This window comes from Dysidea avara, chromosome 13, assembly GCF_963678975.1.
Source record: "Dysidea avara chromosome 13, odDysAvar1.4, whole genome shotgun sequence".
NCBI lineage: Eukaryota > Metazoa > Porifera > Demospongiae > Dictyoceratida > Dysideidae > Dysidea > Dysidea avara.
Genome location: NC_089284.1, coordinates 8489518 through 8515352, shown reverse-complemented (window position 1 = coordinate 8515352; position 25835 = coordinate 8489518). Strand labels below are relative to the sequence as shown.

At 37.5% G+C, this 25835-nt stretch overlaps 2 protein-coding genes across 2 annotated transcripts; one reads left to right on the top strand and one right to left on the bottom strand.

The window, feature by feature from the left end:
• Positions 1-32: 32 nt before the first annotated feature.
• LOC136243650 (nucleolin-like) lies at positions 33-12446 on the bottom strand. Its single transcript, XM_066035191.1, has 13 exons — positions 12331-12446; positions 9453-9555; positions 7831-7978; positions 6937-7061; positions 6087-6234; positions 4940-5055; positions 3293-3440; positions 3087-3223; positions 2074-2233; positions 1909-2018; positions 1611-1764; positions 1434-1546; positions 33-189 (listed from the first exon to the last, which is right to left on the bottom strand). Exons 2-13 carry the CDS (start codon positions 9550-9552, stop codon positions 86-88), a joined length of 1563 nt encoding a protein of 520 aa, XP_065891263.1. The 5' UTR covers positions 9553-9555; positions 12331-12446; the 3' UTR covers positions 33-85.
• Positions 12392-25212, top strand: LOC136243651 (nucleolin-like). Its single transcript, XM_066035192.1, has 9 exons — positions 12392-12496; positions 15125-15214; positions 18782-18926; positions 19794-19915; positions 21322-21475; positions 22193-22308; positions 22692-22836; positions 22889-23007; positions 25036-25212. Exons 2-9 carry the CDS (start codon positions 15127-15129, stop codon positions 25125-25127), a joined length of 981 nt encoding a protein of 326 aa, XP_065891264.1. The 5' UTR covers positions 12392-12496; positions 15125-15126; the 3' UTR covers positions 25128-25212.
• The last annotated feature ends 623 nt before the right edge of the window (positions 25213-25835 follow it).

Genomic DNA, 25835 nt, shown 5'->3' with positions numbered 1-25835 from the left:
CCTTTGGTATGTATCCAAAGTACACACAGGCCTTTTTGTTTATTAGTTATTCAACATGAGAAATACAATGTCAAAGAAAAAGCAACTATTTTTCATCGTTGACATCATCGTCTTTACTATCAAGTGGTTGTTGTTGTACCCCCTCTCTATTGTTATCCAAGGGTGTACCTTGGTTTTCTTCAAAAACATCTGTGTATAGATAACATGTATCATAATAACGTTGTGGATTGTACCATCAGTTAAGTTGCTACTAAGTACTGCAAACTATATAGGTTGGCTTAAAAATAGGCTAAAATGATCACTAAGGATTTCATATTTACAAGTTCACAGAAAAATTTGGAATTTTCAACTATAGGGACCATAGCTCATCAATAAAAAGTACTGAAACAAGCTGGAGTAGTGCACGATATTAAGTCACAGTAAAACAATAAGAAGTGTTATATCCCTACTGTGCATTTCCATTATGATACCTTGAGCACAGTAGGGATATAACACTTCTTATTGTTTAATATCGTGCACTACTCCAGCTGTTTCAGTACTTTTTATCGATGTGCTATGTCCCTACTCTAGTTGAAATTCCAAATTTTTCTGTGTACTTGTTTACTAACTTTTGTTGTAAGTATTATTATTATGACTGGTAAACCCACGTGCATACCACATCTGAAATGGTGCCGCGCACCCCAGCTATATCAATTACCATCTGAAAAGTGAAGTATCCATTACGCTTTGTTGTCGGCTGTGTTCAACCCGTTACACAGCAGTACGAATCGAGAACTGTTCGAAATGCACCTCTGCAATCAAAACAGCCACTATGAAAATTACAAACAATTTCTGTTATGAAGGGAATCCATCGCCAAATTGACACTTCGCTGTCAACAAAGATGAATGGGACACAAATGAGGACACTGGTAAGCCCATGAAGATTGCATTACACATACTGTGGTATGCCAAAAGGCACCTCTCGGGCCGAAGTGACATCAAAAAGTGAAAAAAATCAAGCCCGTAGCCTTAGCCATTATCAAGTTACGCTTGTCTGAAGGCATCAGGCAGTCACTAGAAAATTCCGTTAAATATATTATTTTAAAAATTCCGTAGCAACTTGTTGAAAGCGTTTCGGGTTGATCTGAGGGCTTAGTTTTACCAAACCAATACTGCCTCATCGTTGTCAGAGAAAATCGAGGTGGGTTTTTGGGTGATGTTATTTCGTGGACCACACCTACTCCTTTGTGGTCCCTACTATACAGTACTATCATACTGTATGATGTATCCCATGTACGTCATTTCTTTTTGATGGACATTAAAATTAAATTTGTAGGTTGACACTCGTATTTGTAGGATTTATTTTATTCTATGCCACCATTCATTTTGCCAGAAACTACTGATGCAGTCACGTAGGTTGATGGTTATAAAACAAAGTTCTGATACACACTTACTGGCAGTATCTGCAAAGTTGATGAACAAGTTGTTACCATCTATTGTAAAGTCATCTGGATTGTCAAACACACGCTTGGCTTCTTCCACACTGGGATAGTTTACAAAGCCGCACCTACAAAGGGAACAGCAAACCAAAATAAATAAATTGCCAGACAAACACCAGCTCAGGGACTTACCCTTTGCTTCTACCTGATCTCTTGTCAGTTATAATCCTGACTGCTGTGCATCCACTAAATGCGGCAGCCAATGTACTCTCTGTAACCGTCAGTGGAAGGTTACCAACAAACAACATTGAAGTTGGTTCATGGGTCCCTCTCTTCGAATTGCTATCTATTTAAATACAATATATCATGTAAGAAACAACATGAAAAGTAACTACAAATGTTGCATATTTGCTAGGTAACAAAAACTCATTATTGTACTGGTATATCATGTACATGAAGATACGGCTGTCACACCCTTCTCAATTCTCACCTCTTCGTGAAAAGTCAATGTGCAAAATGTGACCATCCAGCTCGATCTCATCTGAACTGTCAACCACTTGTTTGGCTTCTTCTACTGTAGAATAAGCCACAAAGCCGAAACTACAAAGAGAATTATGAAATGGAACTACACTCGTTACCTGCCAAATATACTTACCCTTTGCTTCTGCCAGTATCACTGTAAGTCACAATCTTGGCACTAGTACAACCACTGAATGCTGCAATGAGATCGCTCACTGTAGTATTGTATGAGAGGTTGCCAACGTACAATGTTGAATTTGGTTTATATCTCTGAGAATAATCAAGTCTGACTGGGCCTGAAATTCATAAATCAAAGAATTAGTAATTCCCAACTGAAAGAATTAACCAGAAACCACCTCCCTATTAGCTTGTTATTGCTGCAATATTCATTGGGTACAGCCAAAGTGTATACGCTCCTTTAAAGCAATCAGAAATGTTTAGACTGGAAGGTTATTAATGAATTATAACTGACTGATTAACTGATGCCTTCAGACAAGCTATCTGGCTTGAATTTTTCACAACTGGACGTCAAATAATTGTGTACCGCAGGAGATGCACACAGTGCATGCATCATGGACTTGCAGTCTTTTTCTTTTCTACTGGAGTTGATTTGTAGCATGCCATTCATTTATTGCAAGGTGTATATAAAAAATAAGCACAAATCTATTGATCAATCCCATGTATCAACATCGGACACAATAAAGCAAGTCCGTATTGCTAATGTGATAGACAGACAAAAGACACTTCTTGGATGCATATACAGCAGGTCTACATAAAAAGAAAGCCTATACAATTACTCAATTACAAATTACGCTTGCTGAAAGCATTAGCCAGCCAGTTCAGGTACTGAGCCAGTTAGGTACCGTAATATTAAAAGCCATTGAATTGGTAAAATACTGATAGACATACTGTATATACACTTGAGGGAACATTTAGGCTTAATTGTATACTCAACCAATTGCAATATCACAGTGGATTACGGAAGCTGGCATATATATAATATATTTTTGGCAGAAAATACCTCCTTCATGACATGGTCTGTACTTACAGATACATGTATAGGTAACAAAAATGATAACACAAGTGTTGTTACAGTTTAGAGTATAAGAACAAAGGTTGCAAAATAAACTACGTATTACACCCACATACCATCACGGTTACGTATTTTATTGATGTTGTTAGTGGCAAAATCGACGAACACAATACGACCGTCCATTTCAATATTTCCTCTATTGTGAAATACATGCTTGGCTTGATCCACAGAGAGATAATCCACATAGCCAAAACTATTGGAATGAACAAAACATAGTGTACATGGTATGCTTTGCACAACTAGCCCCACCATCAATACTTACCCTCTGCTTTTGCCATCACGATCAGTTATAATTCTGGCTTTTGAGCAGCCGCTGAAGGTAGCAGCAAGTACACTTTCTGTGGTCTTGTAGGAGAGATTACCAACAAACAAAGTTGAACTTGCTTCACTTTTCCCTCTCCTAACAGATGCTAGTACCAATAGGATACAATAGTACTACAGCCAGTAATAATACAAGTACAGTGTACAAGGAACAATTATAAACTTGAGTAGCTATTTTAGGCAATGAAACCATGGTAGGTTGCTTACACCTGCAGCTATATTAGTAGGCGGACATTTCAGTTTTATAGTTATAGTCATGACTGAAATAGAAGGGATTAAATGTCTGCAGGTATGGTTGATTTGATCTCCCTTGTTCCAATTCTATGACTCCTACTTGAATTAATTAAAAAAAACCTTTTCCTTGTATTTGTTGTTTACTCTTTTGTAACATAATTGTAACTGGAACCCATACATTCTGCATCAAAGGATAGAATGGTGCCAAATATATCATTAAAGAAATTTTGTATCTGAAAACATGCCTCAAATATTAACTACTGAAAGTGAAGTGGCTATTCCGCTTGTCACACAACTTCACACCTTTGCAATCAATCCAGTAACTATGACAATTTCTTGTTATAACGTGATGGTCAGTACAAGGAAGTCATTACAAGGAAGTCATTACACACTACTTGAGACTCATCACTTACACAGTAGTGGGGACACAAAGGACAACGAAAGTTTCGGCATTCATTGTAACTTCTGTGGTAGGTGAAGATCAAGGCACGTCTTGGGTGGACAGTGTAGAAAATTAAGCCCGCAGTATTTGGCTGAATCAGCTAGTTAGTAGAAAATTCAATTGAACAATTTTATTTTAAATTCAATATTGGAATTGCTCTAGAGACATGCTGATACTTTTGGGTTGAAAAGCCCACACCTTCATCACCTCTACCTTACACTACTACCGTACTGTATGATACAATACTAAAAACTCAGAACAAAACAACTTTTGTATGGAGAAAATTAACTGAGAAGGCAGTGCTTGTTGTGGACTACTAAATAAATACGTATTTAATACATACGTAGGAAAAACAAGGAATATAGTCATATTTCATGGTCAAGCAACAAGTTGTGAAATTTAATTACATATAGCCGAGTTTGAATAGAAACTCTTACAAGTACCTAAGGGATTAAGAGAGCAAATTTCAGATTGACAAATATTTAAAACTAAACTGTAAATATGTATGTGTATTATACAATAACTTTGTGATTTCTACTAATAGGGAAGAGTAGTGCACACTTATTGATATAGTATAGAAAATTCACAAGAAACACGAGTCATATTCTAGTTCAAAAAGGTAAAATGATGTAAACACTAAACTACGACTGATGGAAGTGTTTAATTTGGTGGATATACAGTGTAAATTCAGCCATAACACAAGTACTGTGTACTGGGGTTATTTTCAAGTTGTGGATCAAATTTTTAGGGGGAAATGTTACTCCTCTAAGATCTTTTATATCAATGCCATTTTGATAGAGCAACAAACTTTGAGGAAGTCTTCACGGACATCAGCCAATCCGCAAAAGTCATTACAATTTCCCTCCTCACAAAACCCCCACCATACAGTATTATACAGTGTACATATCTCACATTGATGTTTATTTGATGCCAAGTCAATGTTCAGATATTGTCCTCTAAACTCCATACCATTCATCTTTAGATACTCTTTGGCTTCTTCAGTAGAATGAAAATCCACATACCCATACCTTGAGACAAAAACATGAACACACTATACTGACTGTATGATGTACATATACTGTATGATGTATATATACTGTATGATGTATATATACTGTATGATGTATATACTGTATGATGTATATATACTGTATGATGTATATACTGTATGATGTATATATACTGTATGATGTATATATACTGTATGATGTATATACTGTATGATGTATATATACTGTATGATGTATATACTGTATGATGTATATATACTGTATGATGTATATACTGTATGATGTATATATACTGTATGATGTATATATACTGTATGATGTATATATACTGTATGATGTATACATACTGTATGATGTATATATACTGTATGATGTATACTGTAAATATTTTCATTATGTGGCAACATGTACTAATTGAAAACCCACTATTTTTTTTTTTGTTTGTGCAGTTTGTTGAGAGCACCAATGTCTTGTACTACATACACAAATTTATATAATTCAGCTGTAAACTAAGACTTACACAGTGGTAGTATACATTGCTATGCATACCTCAAACTTTTAATAAGAGAGTGAAGACACTAACAGCAGTAGATTGAAGACCAGTGGAGATGGTACCAGTAGAAGAAGTATGTATGCCATGACAACTGCTATCAAAAAGAATTTTTAGGTTCATTGTATACTGTAAACTATTAGAATCTGAAGATTGTAAACCTCCTTGAATGTTTCGAATTCCATTTTAGTATTCCCACTCAACAGTAAGTAAGTGGTTGGAATTAAACATACGTTAGGTGTTGGTCATAGGCAAGTCAAGACTAGAACAGATAAAAGAATTGTATGAGTACTGCTAATAATACGTTGTGCCTTTTAGTTGCAACCCAAAAATGAACTGTTCATATTCTATAATTCAACCATTCATTACTTTGCAAAACAAAAATATGAATTTTTGAAAGCTTTCAAAAAATTCCTGATACCCAGTGACACAGTCCAAACTTTTCTTGAAGATTCATTCAAAATATGCATACATTTAATATACAGCTGTAACCATGTACCCTTTTGATATTCCTGTGAAGGTATCGGATATTATTCTTGCTCCAACACAGCCAGGAAACAATGACATGAGTTCACTCTCTGTCATATTGAGCGGCAAGTGACCCACAAAGAGCGTCAACGAAGATGCATCAACACTACTTTCTCTTTCTATAAAAGACAACAAAAAGTATAAGCACATGCATATATACGTACGCATGTGTGTGTGTGCGTGTGTGTGTGTGTGTGTGTGTGTGTGTGTGTGTGTGTGTGTGTGTGTGTGTGTGTGTGTGTGTGTGTGTGTGTGTGTGTGTGTGTGTGTGTGTGTGTGTGTGTGTGTGTTGACCAGTCATCTACCATATAGAGGATTACTTTTGAGAGGTAAAACTATTGAAAAAGGCTGCTCACAAAAACATTAACTGTCGGTACCAACAGCCTATAAAGGAGTATTGAACGATTAGCTAGACTTTACAAGTTAATTTCTTAATGAACAGAAAATCAACTGTAAAAATCAATGGAAAACTTCTCTCACAAAAATAACCTATTAAAATATTTTTAATATGCTATGGGATACAGTGGTTGTCATGGTAGCAATTGTGCACCAAATAAGGTTACGTGGCTTTGCCAAAATATGTTGTAAAGCAGTGATACTGAGTGGAACACCACAACCAGTTAACTTGGTTATAAAACTGAAATTTCTGAAAACTACACAAATCCCAAAATAATTCTCCACATGCAAGCAACTACAAAATATGTGATTGGGACTAGGCATGTTGGCACAAACTACCCCCCATTATGTAATTGGTTACATATCTCAGTACTGGTATAGAATATCTACACATAATACTTTGTGTCTTAATAACATGTTCATACCATGCACATGTCTTCTGGCTTCTCTCTCAGCCATATCAAGATTCAACAAACGGCCAAATATCTCTACCCGCTTGCTGGCAGCTTCCTTAGCTTCTTCATGATTCTTAAAAGTAACATAACCAAACCTGTGTACATAATATATGTTATACTTAAACACTTCCTGCCGGATAGTAGCAATGTTACTGATGGTAAGTGTTGGAGGTAATGTGTAACAAATGTAATGTAATTGTATTGTATTGTATTAATGCTTTGTAATATAATCTCCTGGTAATATTACTTTCTGTAGTAACAAGTAATATAATGCATTACATAACAGAGCAACAAGTAATATAATATGAGCGAAAACTAAAAGGAGAACACATTCTTTATACACCATCAAAGTACAACGATGAACTTATAATTTTTTTTCCATACTGATATCTTTATGAGATAGAGCCGTGTTGTGTGTTCACTCAGTATTTAACTTTCATTCTGAGAACTTGTGTACACAATTTAGAAAGATGACAGTGTGAAATGGCGGATACAGGCAAGCCATGTAGCAAGCTCTGCATGTTTAGATGGTTGGTTGCAGAGCGAGCTGGGTATGATTTAAAAATCATAAGAATCTGTAAAACATGATTTACACTACACATCATAATACATATAAAAGTGTACATGTACCAAAAGTACATTACTGTCAGTTATCCAAGACAATGTATCACAAATCCGTATATATTATGTACTTCTTCAGACCAACCACGGAATTAAAACTTAGAGTACCATTCGTACATAACAAGTGACTATCAAAGCCTAACCAAAATAAGCAACACAGCCTAACTACCATTTAGTGCTGGGGGTGCTGGCACCACCAGAAAGACAACAACAAAATAACAACAAAACAACTTTAAAACTCACCCTTTAGAGTAACCCCTGTATTTGTCCCTCTTAATTCTGACTGAGAGACAGCCAGGGAAGTACAACTTCAATTCTTCTTCGTTAATGTCAAAAGGTATCTGGCCCACAAATATAGTGTCTGACCGAGGGTTATTAGCTTCACTGAAGCCTAAAGTATACACCATATAGCTAGCTAGCTTCCCTTCAAACAAAGCATAAAAGTACAGATATGCGCACTCTGGTATGTACATATAAATACACAATAAATTACTAAGAAATAATATGAAATGTGACTGGTTAAAATTATGTCATAAATAATGTGTACATGAAAACTACCGTACAAGGCTGATGAACATGTACAGATCAACAAAGGTGTACTGTAGTTTTGGTGCTAGTGATTGGATTCTTCTTAACAGCAATCAAAACAATTTAACATGTGATCTGCACTGTATTATAGGCATATTTACTTATTTTTTATTTATTTTATTTTATTAAGGCTTTACAGCACTGACCTGGTCCTACAGCCTGTTTAGAGTTGTTACATAAAGTGTGTTTGAAAAGGTGGAGAAAGGAGAAAAATCCATTACTGGACCTGGGCGCCTCGAACCTGCAACCATCCGATTAATGCTCAAACTCTTACAGGAGTCTGCCAGGTGGTCAGGATATTTTCTCCTTGTCAATTTCAAGTATATATATCCATAAGAACTCTAGATATTCATGTTTACCAGTAATAATCATGTAGAGACATTATTCATGAATTAGACACAGAACAGGTTGTTTTTTTAAAGCCAGTTGTTTTACAGGCGAAGCACTGTTCATGTTTCACCAGCTATTGGAGACTAGTGGTACATCACTTGTGAAACAATGCTGTAACAAGCTAGGCTGGAAAGAAGTCTCTTACATTAAGTAAAATACTGCACAATATGATAATATACACGCATTGAGATACTCTAATAGAGTAGTCACCTAATTTCCAGTTACCAGTGACACTTATGGTTTGGTTTGCTATTCTAAAGTCAAACAGTGTACTTATGTACAATTTATAGCACCTGATCTGTGTGTCCAGCTTGAAACGTACACATGCACAGAAATTCTAATAGAGCCATCACTTACCCTTACAGTAGTATACAATAAGCAGCCATGTCCCCACCTGAAGTGTAAACTTAATTCCCAGAACTATAGTTTTTGTCCTATATTCTGCCTGTTAAACAGTCCTACATGATGTGTCAATGTGGCCTAGTACTCCTAAAACTGACTGTTGGAGCTGCATTGTAAAAGTTACTGACAATTTCATTTTGTTCTTACTCACGTACCAAAGCCAAACTTCTTAGGTGCAGAAGTTGCACACTATTAACACTAATGCCCTAAAATAGATCACTAAACGTGTGGGTTGTAACAAATTTGTTTGTGCTGTTGGACTTAATCAGTTTAGTGCTACCTTTACTACATGCTTAATATTCTCACTGTTAGATGGCACTTCAGTCTGACATGTTCTTTTCTTGCAAACTACAGATTGTGGACTTAACTTCGTCCTCCTTTATGTGCTATTTCTTTTGCCTTGCAGCACAGGTCACATACAACCATCCTTGTTGTAGTCTTATAGGTCTATTATACACCTCACACATACTTAGTAAAGTCCATACCTCTGAATGGAACATATTTCAATTGACGACTGAGAAGTGGAGCAGTCCTGTTAAACACGACGGCCCTTGTTATCAACTTGATACTGTTCAACATCATCATCAACTGATACACAAGAAATAACAAATAATTATAAAGAAGTAGTTAAGTATGTAGAAGTAGCAACAATTATTGGATTGTCATGTGAGTTGACTACACATCACCACAAAGGAGGCGGCACTCCAATACATCATGTATTCCAATCTTTCTCCTCAGTGAAAGCCACAAGTCAAGGTCAATGGACAAGCATTGTTGGTAAGGACCATATGTAATTAATATACGTTCTTATACAATTGCAATGTGTACGTGATTTTATGAAAAAATCTTAGTCAAGAGTGTTAGGGCCATAGTCAAAGGTAGGGTTGGAGGTATTTACGTAGGTATCAGTCCAGTCTGCAAAATGTGCGTACATCTATGATACATGAGCATATGTTATGTTGTCCCTGGGAAGGATTTTGGTTTGTCCACTATAATGAAATACATGACTCCATTGCTCATTTGCTAAATGAGATCTGTCATGATGAGCCTGGCCTCAACCAGGGAGAACTTTTCTTATCGTAGCACTGTTGTGGATGATGGTGCCTGCTTAGATATGTGGTTTTTGAAGTATTTCCCATCAACATGCATACTGTACTTTGATGTATGGGGTTTTAATCCCTATTCCCCACCTTAGGTCACTTATTAATTTATTGTTTCAGATCAGAAAGTTAGCCTGTGGGCAGGTGGTTCATTATTCATTACAATTGTTCATACTACCTTCTAACTGAGGTAGAGCACAGCACAGCTTGAAACAAATTGTAGTGGTGAATCAATCGAGCCATGCTGAACTGGGTCCAGCACAGCACGACAAGGAGAGGTGGGCTGGCATGGGATAGGGTACAGTGTGGACACATTCCGAGCTGGCCAACTCAGGTTAACAGTATAATTTGCTTCTGTCAGCCACTATGCTTTAAAACCATTCTTCAAAATGGCTACGAGGTACTGTAGTTCTGGTAGACTTTGTGACAGTTACTCTTGTACAACACATTAATATTCCTGGCGAAAGAAGCACCCACTAGCTTAAACATGGCATCTATAACATCGTATGACTTAATTCAGCTGGTTCTACACTTCTTCGCTACAATTCTAGTGTCCTTTTATTAAGTGTCTAAATAATCAAAAGCTTGTGCACTTGTCTTAGCTAATTATTATTCGGCACTTGCACTATCAAGCTCGTGTCAGACGCAGTAGTGTGAACAAGTGCCAACCCGAGTTCAATAACCCGAGTTGAAAACACTTAGGCTAACCCGAGATAGTGTGAATGGGGTGTTACATGCACCTGACTGTTTTATTAGAGCTAGCTGAATGCTCTATTAGAGTGTCCTGATCTTTTATCTTAAGGTGGCGGCTACCTGGTGGCCCGCATTAATTGTTAATCTTAAGAAGCCCCACAAACAGGTTTGTGGTTTCCCATGAATAAATTAGTGGCAAAAAGAAAGGTAACATAATTAGCTTTCTGAAAGGATTGCTACAGCAATTTTGTGATATAACGCCAAGTAGAAGTACCTGTGGTAAGGCACGAATCCATGTGTGTCTTGCACTAGCGATGACTCATCGTGGCACTTGTCTTCATCAATTAGTGGGTGCCTAACGCTACCAATGTCATTGTACATGATAGGCTCTATCAGAGCAAATAACTATGCTAGGCAATCACAATTCTGACTGATGTCAGGCACAAAATATCTTCACAGCCTTATGGATTGATTTTTTAGAGCGTTGGTGTGGATCGGAAATATGATTCTGCAAAGGGGAAAGATTGCCTTTACACCATGTTCTAATGATAGATCGCTGATAATTAGCTGGTAAGAATGATGATACTAGGCCCTAAGAAAAGTTTCAAAGGCCTAACTAACACAGTTGGAATGTTATTTCAGAAATGCCATTCTGATTAAGCACCCTTCTATCTCAAGATAGGATGGAATTGATAACTTCACTTCCTATAAAGCTGTCTCACATTGGCACAGTGAAGCAAATACAACAATTTCCTTCCCATGCAAAAACAACATTCAATATCTTTAATTATGTGTGTGGGTTATCGAGTAGCCGCCACCTTAACTTACTGAGAAGTGAAAGGGCCAATTAGCTAAAGTCCCTTCTCCTGACAGCGGGATGGTCTTCAGCCAATCCAGCCTTCCTTTCTCAATGCCTAGCTGTGTAAGCAAGTTAGTTTATAACCTCTACAGCCACCGGAAGCTGAAGACAAGTAGTGAGAAGCATCCCATCTCCACATCACACACTCTCTGGTCGTATGCTTTCCTCTCTCTGCGATAATAACAAGGTAATACTGGTAGGGATAAGGCCACTAATATGTTTCAGATTCCCTGCCCGCATTGTCTTACTGCCTAAATCTGGTTCATTTATCAGTTTTCACCATTATTTGATCATCTCAATGTTTGTGCTTGCGTGGATGGCGCTCTTCCCCTGGACACTTCCCTTTCATGATTGACCTGTTCATGAGGGGACCTCGAGCTCCGTACTAATAATTACCGTAGGCGGGGAAAGTTACGCGTGGGAAATTTTTCGCGAATTTCGCGATTGCAGTAGATATCGCGAAACTTTTACGCCGGTTAGCTTCTACATGCTATTTGTAATACAAAATCAGCATCGCGAAACTTTTACGCCGGTATAAAAAGTAGAGTGCAATTCGCGAAACTTTTCCCACGCGTAACTTTCCCCGCCTACGGTAGTTTAAACATTTTATTTGTTTCTTAGTCAGTCACACATATTACAGAAAAATTAGCCCAAACCTTGTGGCACCATAAAATTGCAGTTGAATATTAACACACTGATAAGTATATTAACCTGTAACTTTGCTCCTTTCACTTCCTTCTAAGGCATCCACAGATCCACGTGTACACTTCGTTTCCAGGTTGCAAGTCACTGCGCGTAAAAGCAAGCACGTCGTTACACGTGGTTATCTGGTTATCGTGTCACAGAGGATATCTACGGTTCTGGAGGAGACTAATAGGTGAGTATTCCGCATCTATTCATGCTGCATATCGATCGGGGTTTTAGGGAACACATAGTCAATATTCTTGTTGGTATTTAGCCCCCCTAAAATTTGAGAAGTCAACTGGTAAAATCCTGAATAATAGATATTATCCACCTTTTTAAAAATGTTATGTCTGCTATACCAGCTACAGGCTTCTATATTAAATCATGTGGTCTTCTATGTTTGGTAGTCTTGGTAGGTGGGCAACTACTCTACGTCTAGTCTCGTGTCCAGACCTCTTTTTTTCTTTTTGTGTGGGGGCGGAGAAAAAAGGGTCTGGTGGATCTCCAATACCTTTTTTGTTCAGCCAGATCTACAAATTTTGGGGATCGTTGATTAGTGGTGATGAGTAGCAAAGGCTTGTTAACGAAACGACAATAGGAAATACGGCGCGCGTTTGCTTGGCAAGGCTGTATTCTTGGGCACGCGCGCCGTTTTTCCTATTACCGCTTCGTTAACAAGCCTTTGCTACTCATCACCACTAATCAACGATCCCCAAAAGTTGTAGATCTGGCTGCACAAAAAAGGTATTGGAGATCCACCAGACCCTTTTTTTCTCCGCCCCCACACAAAAAGAAAAAAAGAGGTCTGGGCACGAGACTACTCTACGTCAGTCCGCCTAGCTTATCTACTCTCCAAGAAGCATGACACACCTATACAAAGACTCTATACTTGATACTTCATTCTGCCATTTTGACTAGTAGGACTGTTGAACCTGTTAAGCGCCCCACCTCTGCTTCACCTTGACTCCTATAATGTCTAATACTATATTTGAACACTTAGTCGCTAGTGGGTCCCTTAGCTTTGAACACATCAATCTATTGTATTCCAATGGTGATTTGCTCTGTAGCTACACCCTTCACCTCTTCAAAACTTTGTAAATTAACTCATCCAAAACATTTGATAGCAGTTGGCAAAAGTTCTTCAATGTATTTACACTTTTCCCTCCTTCCTTTGGCTATCTTATATCGATCATAACTGGATCGAATCCTAAGTTGGTTTGTTGCTGTTGCCGACATGCAATGTTGGAAGCCAGCCTGGATTAGACACGTCATAAATGTGCTGGTTTTCTGGATACAAGGTGTCTTGAACACGTCTGCCAGCAATATTCTTCCTTCCGATAGCAGCCAGATAATCTACGCTTCAGCATAGACTTCCGGTAAATGACGCAATAAGTCACGTGCTGAAGCATCTCCGGGAAACAATCATGGCTGCATAGTATACAGTGGTGTCCGTTAGCCGTAATATTACTGCTATAGTCTATGCGTGGTAGTCCTCACAACCATTGGGAGCTAGGTGAAACAGTATGGCACAACAACCCCAACACTGAAGACAGATAAGCACAAGGGACTGTTTTGTACTGCCATCCTTTTAGCAGGCTACCATGTAACATAGCAATTAGAAGTATCACATTTCCTATATATCTTGTGCAGTTATGGATGTGTTGGTTTAAGGTGGTACAAATGCTTTTTGTCCAGTATGAAAAATCAATATTTTGTAGACTAGTAGTACATAGTGGTATAACAATCGTGGACTGCATATATGTGACTGGATTTCATATAACAAGGCTTCCACACACACAAAATCAAACTTATGTTTTTACCAGAAATGGATTGCTGGTCTAGCACACTATCATATTTCACACTGTACTTCCTTCAGGACTGGCAAGTCTGGTTTCTGTAGCAGCTTTCTTCCGACCCTGTCAAAGCCACGAGTGGGAGATTGGCGCCATTAAATGGCCATGGCTTTGTAATAATGGTGTGTGGTGAGCTGGGACTTCACAGAGAGCTCGCCAATAGTGTTCTCAGTCAATTTGGAGAGATTTGAGGGCCATGGAGGGCCCAAACTTGGCCTCTAGATTCCATTCGTCTTCTTACTTCATTTTATACCCTTATATTAAGCCCATCCACCACCCTCCCATCCTATTACTACCACCTGTGATATTATTACCCGCTCGAAAAAAAGCTGCCCAAAACAGGGCAAATGTTAGGTATCAGAGAAATTTATATACCCACTCAGTGATAGCTAGTAAATAGATGAATAATTGGTGCAAATTTTGATTGCACAGCTGTAGGCACTGGGAAGTTATTACACAATGATTACTTAAAATCGCCATATCTCCTAACGAAGTTTTGTGCGTCGAAGCCTTGTTTTGTCAAATTCAGTTACATATATACTCATACAACTGTTGACCACCCTGGAAAAACAGCTAGACTCATTGGGTATCACTTTGACTATAATTGTAGATTGTTGTACAAACGAGGGGTCTACTGTAGCAACCATTTTAACCATCACAAATAAAAAGTTATTATGAATTTATCCAGCACACATGAAATGTGCAAATACATTTCACACAAAGTTATGTCATGTAATTTGATGTGTCATGGAGTAACAGTTCCTTGGGGATAGTTATACTCCTATAATAAGTGTGGTAGAGGGCTATGTATGTCAGTACTTCATAAACATCTGCATTAGCTGTGTGTAGCGGATAACTTGATGCCTATATGATGGCCATCATATAAAACATGTACCAGTGGCTTGGAGTAGCATGAATTTCTAAACTTGACTGTGTCACATTTTGCAATGTGTGTGTGTACACTTCAGCAATGATGTTGAACAGTGTCAAGTTGATAACAAGGGCCTTCAGCCGACCTTCAGTTCTCCACCATCAACTGAAATATGTTCCATACAGAGGTAAGCATGTCAACGTGTGTAATGTGGTTTGTTATATTAATTAGACAATGGAGTCAATGGTATGCATATAATGTTTTATTGTTAGACATTTGTGGCTTCTAATTTGTAGACATAACTTTGTTGGCGGAATAAAAGGTAGATATGGGTGGACGCGAACACGGAAACTTTCAAAATACACTTACGTTGTTCTGCACAGTAGTCTTTGCTTCCGGGCCCAGACATGATGCTTCGTGTACCATTTATAAGCGCATGTGCATACTCACAGCTGGCATGCCCCAACTTGGCCTCGCAGATAGGCCTATGCGAGCATAATAGGCTAGCATATTAGGTGGATATTTCAAACTGTAGAGGCTGAGCTTATTAGACTGATACTCCCTAATAGAGCAGTTAGTGGGAAAATGCAAACTGCAATAGAGCACTAAAATTATATAGCTCCTTAGATCGACACTCTCTAATAGAACAGTCATTTTGTAGTGAAATACTCTAATAGAGCATTCACTGATTAAAAGGTTCAAAGATTATGGTAAGAAATTAAGAGCATAATGTAAGCATAATGAGAACACTGATTGGTGAAAATTTTGTGGAAATTTCTTAAAACATTTTAGGCAAAATTTGGTTTAGGCCTACTCACAGGTCAGGCCCTTAGTAGGTATAAGCACCTGCTCTATACTGAAAGCTGTGAACTCCTGGATCTGGCCTATAGGGTAGATCTCTACAATTACGTAATGTGTACATGGTCTATAATACTTGTAGCGTGCTAGCCTATTCTCTGTACATGCACTTATAAATGGATGAGTGCTACGCAAAGATCATGTCTAGGCCTGGAAGTGAAGACTATTGTGCAGAACAACATTAGGTATGAAAATTAACTGTTGTATTATGTAAAACCATATTTTGCATGTTCGTGTCCGTGTCCACCCATATCCGCTTTTTCCAACTACCCACAGTGTACTACAGACAGGGCAGGTAGTAAATACTTCACTATCTGTATCCCTTACATCACAAAGATATATCAAGGGAAGAACACAGGCTGGTACCCCTCCTCTATCTTAACTTCTCCCCAGCATCTCCCAATCACAGGGATAGGGAGTAATGTATTAGAATATGATGACATGACGTACAGTACATACCTTGAACCAAACCCCTATAACTCCCTCTCTCCTGCTACAGCACCACCCATTTCATACTAACACATCGACAACTTTGTGTGGAGGAAAATGTTGCAGAAAGGATTGGGGCTGGGTAAACACAACTGAGCTGTGTGAATCACCAAGCAAAACCTATCACTTTACAAGATATCATGATACAGTATATACGTAACACAATATTGTGTCAGATAGATAATGTGTTTATTTCATGAAATTGAATTACCAGTTAGTAAGTTAGAATGCACACTTACAGTGAGCGTGTATAAGCTGATCTCACATCTGAAAGACATGTGCACTTAACTGCATGGGTGGGTATGTATGTACCAGTATAGAAGAGGTACTCACACTACTGTTGACAAACTTTGTGCCAGCCATTTTTGCATTTAAATCATACATATAGTCTACCATGTTCACTGAATATTTTAAAATTGGTATCACGATAGTAAATTTTATCATCCATTTCTGCCTTCACTGCTGCTACTGCTGTATAGAATGCTGCAACTGAGTGATTGTCTAACCAGTTTGATCGGTTTATGAGTTTACTATTAACACTATTTGTTGTTTGTTTCCACCTTCCTGTGGGCCTAGCAACTAAGGGCTAAGTGGAATTCTAGGAAAACAGGAATGGAAATGACCAACGGAAAATGCCTGATTGAAGTCATCATGTCAGCATACAGGTAGGATTTTATAGCACAATGCTTCTTTGCAGCATTGTGTTGGGTTCTTCCACTAAACAGTCTTAGAGCAGTCACCTGAATTAAAAATACCCTCATAGAACAGTCCAGAATATTTTGTTATCTATCCCCCCACTGAAAGCCTGTGAATTGATGCAAGTTTGACGGGTTTTATGAGTTGCTGACACTATTTGTGACTCGCTGATCGAAAACCCGACTTGTTTGCATAATTCTGTTTTTTAGATAAATGCCATTGAAATACATTGGGTAGAAATCGCATACCACATGAATAGTTTTACTCACTTCAGTAAACAGTGAAGGAAGACTCAAATTGAATTATCTAATGCACTGATGGATTCGCCTCTTCATGAGAGTAAGAATATCTCCCTTTCATGTCTGTACCATGAAGCAAATGTGATTTATGTGTGTTCGTTTACGTTGTGGTAAAACATAACTTTATCATCGCCGTTTCTAACTTGGGACAACCTTCTTGCTTAATAGTATGGGTGTGTTTAGGCCAAAAACTACCCCTTGATGAATGCCCCAGTTCGTGGTGAATGGATGACACAAGTTCCAACTCTGTAGTCCATATACAGACTTTCCAACCTTTGAAAAGCTTGTGCGGGTGAATCAACCCTCAGCTACTTGTAGGTGCATGCAGAGCTCACATTCATGAGGGCTCAAAAATAAGTATTCATACACAAATTGGTTGTTTAAAGTGTATTGCCCCTAGCTAAACCTATACACTGCTGTTATCTGCAGCTTATTTACTACTGCACGACTGAACTACAATCATTGTACCCATCTACCCTTTCCTTTATTCAATCAGTGCCTCCCAAATTTAGTGCTCATATGTACAATGTCATTATATCAACTCAGAATAGTAGAATAATCATCTGTGAACTAACGTTAATCCATTAAAAAGTCATCAGCAATAAACTCCCGCCATCGGCATACTATTTAAATCTACTCGCGTGATTCAATTTAAACCCACAATCATATTAATTGTGTCTCACGTAATGCCAATTCAGGTCCTGATTTGGTTTAAGTGGAAGACATTAGTGATTCTGGCTGGAAATTATTTTTATGTGAGTGACAATACATTTATGCGGGTGAGCGGGTGAAAAGCCTTAAATGTGGGTGTCACCTGCGTTTTTCCCCATATGGGCACTATACAAATCGATTGTTTTGCTCTTCTCGTTGTCTATTGCTATAACTCCAAAAGTACTTTCCAGATAAAGTTGAAACTTCAACATTGGTTTTTCCCCCTGGACAACAAAAAGTCATATAAAATGAAGTTGCAGGAAAATGCAAACAAGTTGGGTTTTCACTCAGCAGTTCACATTTGTTGTTTGTCTCCACCTTCCCAATGCATGGCATGCATATTTGCACCCCTAGCAACCAGTAAACAACCATTACCATAGAAACACTTCCCTGTTTAATACTCTGTTTAAATTGTGAGTATGCCTATGACGTCCTGCTGCAAAATTTTATGTTGTGTAACAGAGGCTCACTTCTTTGCGAACAAGATTAAGATACATTGAATTGTATCCTAACAAAGCAGTCACCTTAATGCGACAGTCAGCTGTGGTATTCTAACAGAATGGTCACACATACACATTATAGCTGTGCTTTGACAAAAAAGTAAACAAATTAGTATATTTAAAACTATGTTGTAATACCATTATTTCATTACTTTTTAGCATGTTATGTGCTCCATGGAATGTGTTTGGTGTTTGTTTTAGGCTTTGCTGATGCTCACAGTGCTGCTTCAACAATATTTGTGGGACAGATACCTCGTGATGTAACCGAGGAAGAGTTGAAACAGTTTTTCCCTACCTGTCTATCAACCAGGATCATAAAAGACAGGCTCAGTGGATCTTCCAAAGGGTGAGTTGTATGTATCTGTTTAGACTTAGTGGTGGTTACTAACTGTGTGTAGGTACAATTGTAACTTTAAATAAGAATCTGAATATAGAAGTGGTACTTTATTGTAAGTCAGGATTCCTGTATTATCACTTGAAACATTGAAACAAGTACATATGGAATGTATAGCATTAGGGGATGTATGTTGAGAGATGAGATTTTAATATAGCATATAGTAACCCAATTATGCTGCGTTGTTATTCTAACGTAGTATAATTGGAAGAGCTTGTAGCTTGCCTGCTAGCAATAACTGCCAGTTTAAACTGTAGTCCAATGTCACTTTATTATCCTTGTAAAAACAATACATTCTTGTCTTTAATAAAAGCATCATTGTATGTACTATATGTGAAATATAGTAGCGCAGGCGAGAGACAAATATAGCACAAGGTAAAGCCAGGTGCTATATTTCATCTTGAGACCATTCTGTGGGTTTATATTTCTTGTATACTATGAGCAAGGAGATATTTTAATGAGGTAAATAACACACATGGAACAATTTGAAACTCACAGTTTAGTCTTGTAATCCAACAGATTCACCATAGCGCCCATCCAAGAACATTTTCCAGCAGTTAGGTGTGTTTCCCACACCCAGTTCTATATTTCCCATGTAGGCTGTCATCGTGTGCCTTTCTTACAACTACCTGATTTAGAGCTGTGGTGGTGTGAACTGTGTATATGGCAAATAATTATAGAACTGTTTTGTATTTCTATCTTGTGGTTCTTTAAAGTTAAATGCCAGCAACATGCAATAATATGATAATGGCAAATGGTGGAGGAGTATTGTAGGTTTCGTTACAACAGAGACATGTCTAATTACGTATGTACATTCAGGTTTGGTTTTGTTGACTTTCCCACTCATGAAGAAGCTAAAGAAGCTGTGAGTAAGACAGTGGAGATATTTGGTCATAAACTGAACCTTGACTTTGCTGCCAAGAATCAATTCCAAAAAAAGCGTATGTCATTGTTAATAGATACTGTATGTGGGTGTAATTATAGGCATTTTATTTTTGTAAGTGTTGGATGTAGGGGATGGGTATATCATTGGCATTGTCACTCGCTATATTATGAACTCTTGCTCAAATGTAATAGTGAAAATTGCTAAGTATGGTCTGCACGCTAGTATGATCTGTATTGCTACCATTAACCAGTTGGTGGAGCTAAGATTTCTAAAAGAATTAGTAATAGTAACACGGGCATGAGGGCTTTACCTGATATGTATGCCCGACAGCCTAAGGGCCACAGGCCCAGGGGCTGAGGATATCATACAGTACGATAGTACTATATAGTAGGGACCACGAAGGATTGGCCCATGATAAAACATCACCCAAACCAGCCTCGATTTTCCCTGACAATGATGAGGCAGTATTGGTTAGGTAAAACTAAGCTCAAACAAGCTTTCAGATCAACCCGAAATGCTTTCAATAAGTTGCTACGGAATTTAAAAAGATATATATACTAAACAGAATTTTCGACTGATTGACTGACTGACTGACTGACTGACTGACTGACTGACTGACTGACTGACTGACTGACTGACTGACTGACTGACTGACTGACTGACTGACTGACTGACTGACTGACTGACTGACTGACTGATGCCTTCAGACAAGCGTAACCCGATAACTTGATTTTTTTTACTGTTCAACGTTGCTTCGGCCCAAAAAGTGCCTTTTGACATACCGCAGTATGTACAATGCATTCTTCATGGACTTACCAGTGTCCTCCTTTGTGTCCCATTCATTTTGGCTGACAGCGAAAGGTGTTGATTTGGCGGTAGTATGTGATGGCTTCCCTTCGTAACGGAAATCGTCCGTATTTTTAGTGGCTATTTTGATTGCAGAGGTGCTTTTCGAACAGTTCTTGATTCATAATGCTGTGTATCAGGTTGAAAATAGCTGACAACGATGCATAATGGATACTTCACTTTTCAGATGATAATTGGTAGCTGGGACGCACGGTGCCATTTCTTTTGATGCAGTATGCGTGGGCTCACCAGTCATAATAATTTTATATTTTAAGTTAACAAACAAGTATGTACACAAAAAAAAAATTGAAATTTCAACTAGAGTAGGGACCATAGCACATCTATAAAGTACTGAAATAAGCTGGAGTAGTGAACGATATTAAAACAATAAGAAGTGTTATATCCCTACTGTGCTCAAGATACCATAAGAAATAGCACAGTAGGGATATAACACTTCTTATTGTTTTACTGTGATTTAATTGTTGCATACATAGTTGTTCTTGCTCATATCAAAGTGCACTTATTTTATAATTACTAAATGTTTAGTGGGTGGGCTGTGAAATAATAGTGATATAGTTGCAGTCAAGTTTCATCTTCTGTCGTTATTTTCTGTAGTACATGCTCGTGGAATTGGTGATGATGAAAAGTCGTTAACTCTTTTTGTGGGTCATCTACCATACGATATGGGTGAGGCTGAACTCCAGTCATTATTTCCTGGCAGTGTTGCAGTAAGAATACTCTCTGATCAATCCACAGGATTATCAAAAGGGTACACAAACAATATGAGTCTTTAAATGAATTTGTTTATAATATACAACTAAAGAGAATTACTGTATACACACATAGTACAATGCAACAGTAGGACCTGAATACCTTTGTACCATTCCATTCATAAAAGTATATAAATAAGTAAATTTGTAAGCCCATTGTTTAATGTACAGTGTTCTCATTTTCCTACACTCTAAATTGGGGCTGGGACAAGTATTGATTTTTGGTAACCAAATATTTGACTGTAAACAAGTAAAGCTTTGAACATTCTTTACCATTAAAATTTGGTTTAAAAGTTTGTATAACAAGTTGAATGAGTATTTATTGGTTAATAGTCTGTCATAACTGATCGCAGAAAAAACATTAAAACATTTTCAAATAATAAATTAATGTGAAGCAAGGCATTGAGGATTTTTCACTTTGCAGTTGGTTAAGTTAACCAGTCAATTACACAAACAAGACTTACAACAAGAATAAACGTGATTTAGAGTAAAGAATCAAACAAACCTTCAAACTATTTGAACATTTGTCCCCTCCCAACCTTTTATACTCTAACAAAGCTGACACTTGTATTTACTCTATAGATTCAAGTCAGTGCTGAGCCACGGCTGCTCAAAACCAATTTTACAGGCTACAAAAGTAGCAGCATCGTCACAAATACAGTGTGTATACCTAGTTCACAGATAATGTATGTTCAATTATGACATTTTATTTCAAGGTGTGCTTTTGTGGAGTTTGACACTCTTGAAGCAGCCGAAGAACAATTCAAGAATAGCGGTATGGAGATTAGAGGGCAGAAACTGTTTGTCGACTTCGCATCCAACAGAAAACGATGTGAGATATGCATGTACATGTGTGCGTGCATTATACCATATAGCTGTAATTTTTTTTGTGAAATTAGTGCTAACACTCCCATTCATCACAATCCTATTATAGTAGGGATCTTGAAGGTTTTCCCAAAAATGTCCAACCTCACGACCAAAAAAATGGAAATCCCAACTAGAAAGTGATAGTATTATGAGTGCCTTGGTTTTTAGAGACAGTACAACATCAACATGATATTGCTGTGATCTATACCTGTATTCCGTAGTTGTTGAATGATGGCTGCTGGATTTCTCACTCTTTAGTTTTGACAATGGTCTAAACAATTTTTAATACTTGTACTATTATTATAAGTGTATTGTTTGAGTTATTTATATTATCCTACTACTTTTCAGCAGACAAAGTTAAGGGAAGTACACCACATTCAACCTTGTATGTTTCCAATATCTCATACAATACTACATCAAGTGGTCTCGCCGCAGCATTTAGTGGCTGCACTAAAGCTAATATAATAACACATACTGATGGTAGAAGCAAAGGGTAAGTACTGAACGGATTGGTAACAATATAGTTATTGGTTTTCTCTTTGTAGTTTTGGTTTTGTGGAATATGTTAGTGTACAAGAAGCCACTGAAGCATTAGACAGATTAGGTAACTTTGAACTGGATGGTCGTATTTTGTCCATCAACTTTGCCACTCCCCGGGTTAAAGGTATGCAGATATGAACAATATATCAGACAACATTTCACAGCTTTTTGTGTACCAAACTACAATTTGTCATCTTGTGTCGGTTCTGTGATGTGGAATTGCTGATAAATACTGCAGCAGTTTTATAGTTAGGGCAAACTTTCAATAGCCTTAATTGTGTATTAGTGTTTATCATGTATTTCATCCTGTAGAGATCATGAACGTTTGGTCTTTCTTGTCCAAATATATCACCAAAAACCAGCCTCACTTTTCCTTTCAACAGATTGACAGTATTGGCTAGGCATAATCAAACCAAACACAACCCCAAATGCTTTCTACAAGTTATTTTAAAAATAAAATCTACTGACTGACCAATGCCTTCAGCCAAGTGTAACTCAACTATGATGAATGCTACAGGCTTGATTTCTTCACTGTTTGACATCGCTAAGTGTCCCTTTCGTCTACTACCAAAGCTGCAATGCATACATCATGGGTGTACTATTTCTATCTCCAGTACTGCAAACACTGTATATATAGGTATTGGGGTCACAGGCAGCTGACCATTGACTTCCTTGTGCCACGTTTACAATGGAAATTGTTTGTAATTTTAATAGTAAATGCAGCGACACTTCTTGTATTGTTCTTCTGTGTAACAAGCTAGACATAGCTGAAATCAAGCCAGGTCACTTTCAGTGGTGGTATGTAGCTTGGGTTTCTATTGTGCAATCCAGACAATTAGGCACCCACAAACATTTTACATATACTCCCATGAAGCCTTAAGCGGATATTTCTGCATTACTCCGCATTTTAATGTCTTGTGAGAAAACTGGTACAGCAAGTTTCCTTGGTTATCCTATGACCCTTTGTTTTATACCGTATTTCCTCATATAAAAGCCCAGGCTTTTATTTCCTTCCCAGCATTTTTGACCCAGCCTGTAATTGAGACCAAGCATTTATTTTGGATTGGCCTGACCAACGTCCACGAGGACGCCCAGCATTGAATCGAATTTGGGTGGTGGTAGAATGGGATTACTGTAATGCCAAGCATAGAAAACAGTGATAAAGTGTGTTGACTATATAAACAAGTGTAGTCAAGGCTTAAATGATTGGAAAATAGTTGTATTATACATATCTGCATGCACTCAAGACTCTTCCGGACTACTCACGTGATTACTAGTAGTACCTTCATCCCTCAGAAGGCTCTAAACTCAAGTATAAAGAAGCAGCAGCAACAAGGGAAACAATTAAAGCCCTTAACAGTAGACTCTAGTATTAGCCCGGGCCTCTATATTTGAGACCAGGCATTTATTTTCCAAAGATGCTGAAAACCCCCCAGCTTATAATCGAGACAGGAGTTTAATTGAATGCAGCTTTTATACGAGGAAATACAGTAGCTGTTTCATTTGTAAAGACTGTGATAAGCTTTCTAGCAACAAACAATAAAATTGTGTGCTTATATGGCTTCTTGTAGCGTAGCACTGTGAGCAATAAGCCACTGGCACTAAAGAGCTACATGAATAACTCAGAAAACCAATAATCCGTTTATGTTGTACAAACTATTGCTACTGTATAAATATCTGTAGCGATATCGGTCCTCCTAATGTTCTGCACCGATACCGATATTGGTAAAAATTACCATATCGGTGGCTGATATTTTAGCCGATCTGATTATCAGTACTCCTCTAATGATATATCTGGTGCCATTCCATTCTTTGATGCAGTATACATGCTGGTTCACCAGTCACAATTATGTTACAAAGCAAGTAAACAAAACAAGTTTAAAGAAAAATTTGAACTTTTAAATTTGATTAGGGATTGTAGAAATGGAAATGGTGAACAAGGGAGGTAATCTACACCTACATGTAGCTATATAGTTCATGACTATACTATTGACGGCTGGAGTAGAATTAAATGTGCAACTAGAGTATTTCCCATGTAGGTGCAGGCAACCATTATTACCCTAATTTTAAAAAATTGTATTGTAATACTATGTACACGTTCATATATGCTACGTTGTTCTGTACAATGTAATTAAATGTATTTTATACACAGATGTTGATGAAGATATACAACAGGAACCATTTGAACTAAAAGACGATTTAGATAGTGACATGTCTTGGGATGACAGTCTAACTGAAAAGTGATCAGTAGTATAGTTGTGATGATGATCATGTACAATATATAGTCTGAGTTTTCTTTGCTGATATTATATTTAATACAATAACATCATTAAGGTGATTTTGGGCTTGTGCCAATTATGTCAGCATAATTCCAAGCGTAAAAGTTTATTACAATTAGTAACTGAGTATTGTTTTATTATAGCTAGGTAATTAGCTGTTGGTGGAATATAAAAAATCACATGATGCATAGCAGAAAAAAAATGATCCACAATTTCGTTATAGCTATAATCAAGAGTTCATAATATAAAGTAGTAAGAGAGAGTGTCCAACAGGAGTACATTCCAGCAAATACACTGAGTAAGATAGAATATCAACACCTTGGTTTGTACAAAGGTTTCACCATCTCAACACATATCAACACTTGCCTTCCACCAGTAAATGTGTCAATTGGATCAAAACTTTCAAAAGTCTAATTTTACTCAGTGTGTTTGTACAGGCTATATTGACAGTTTGACACTCTTCCTTAATATTGTATATTATAAACTCTTGCTATAATAGTAGAGCAACTAAGCAACAAAGTTTGATGAAATCATTCACTTTGTGATAAAAGCACCAAATTTTCTGTGGAAGTTGAGTAGGGTATACTAAATCATTTGAGATATGGTGCCACGTCAAAATCATAGCCTTAGGGCATGTTTTGAAACTTTTAAACTAGTTTATAAGCCCATTTCT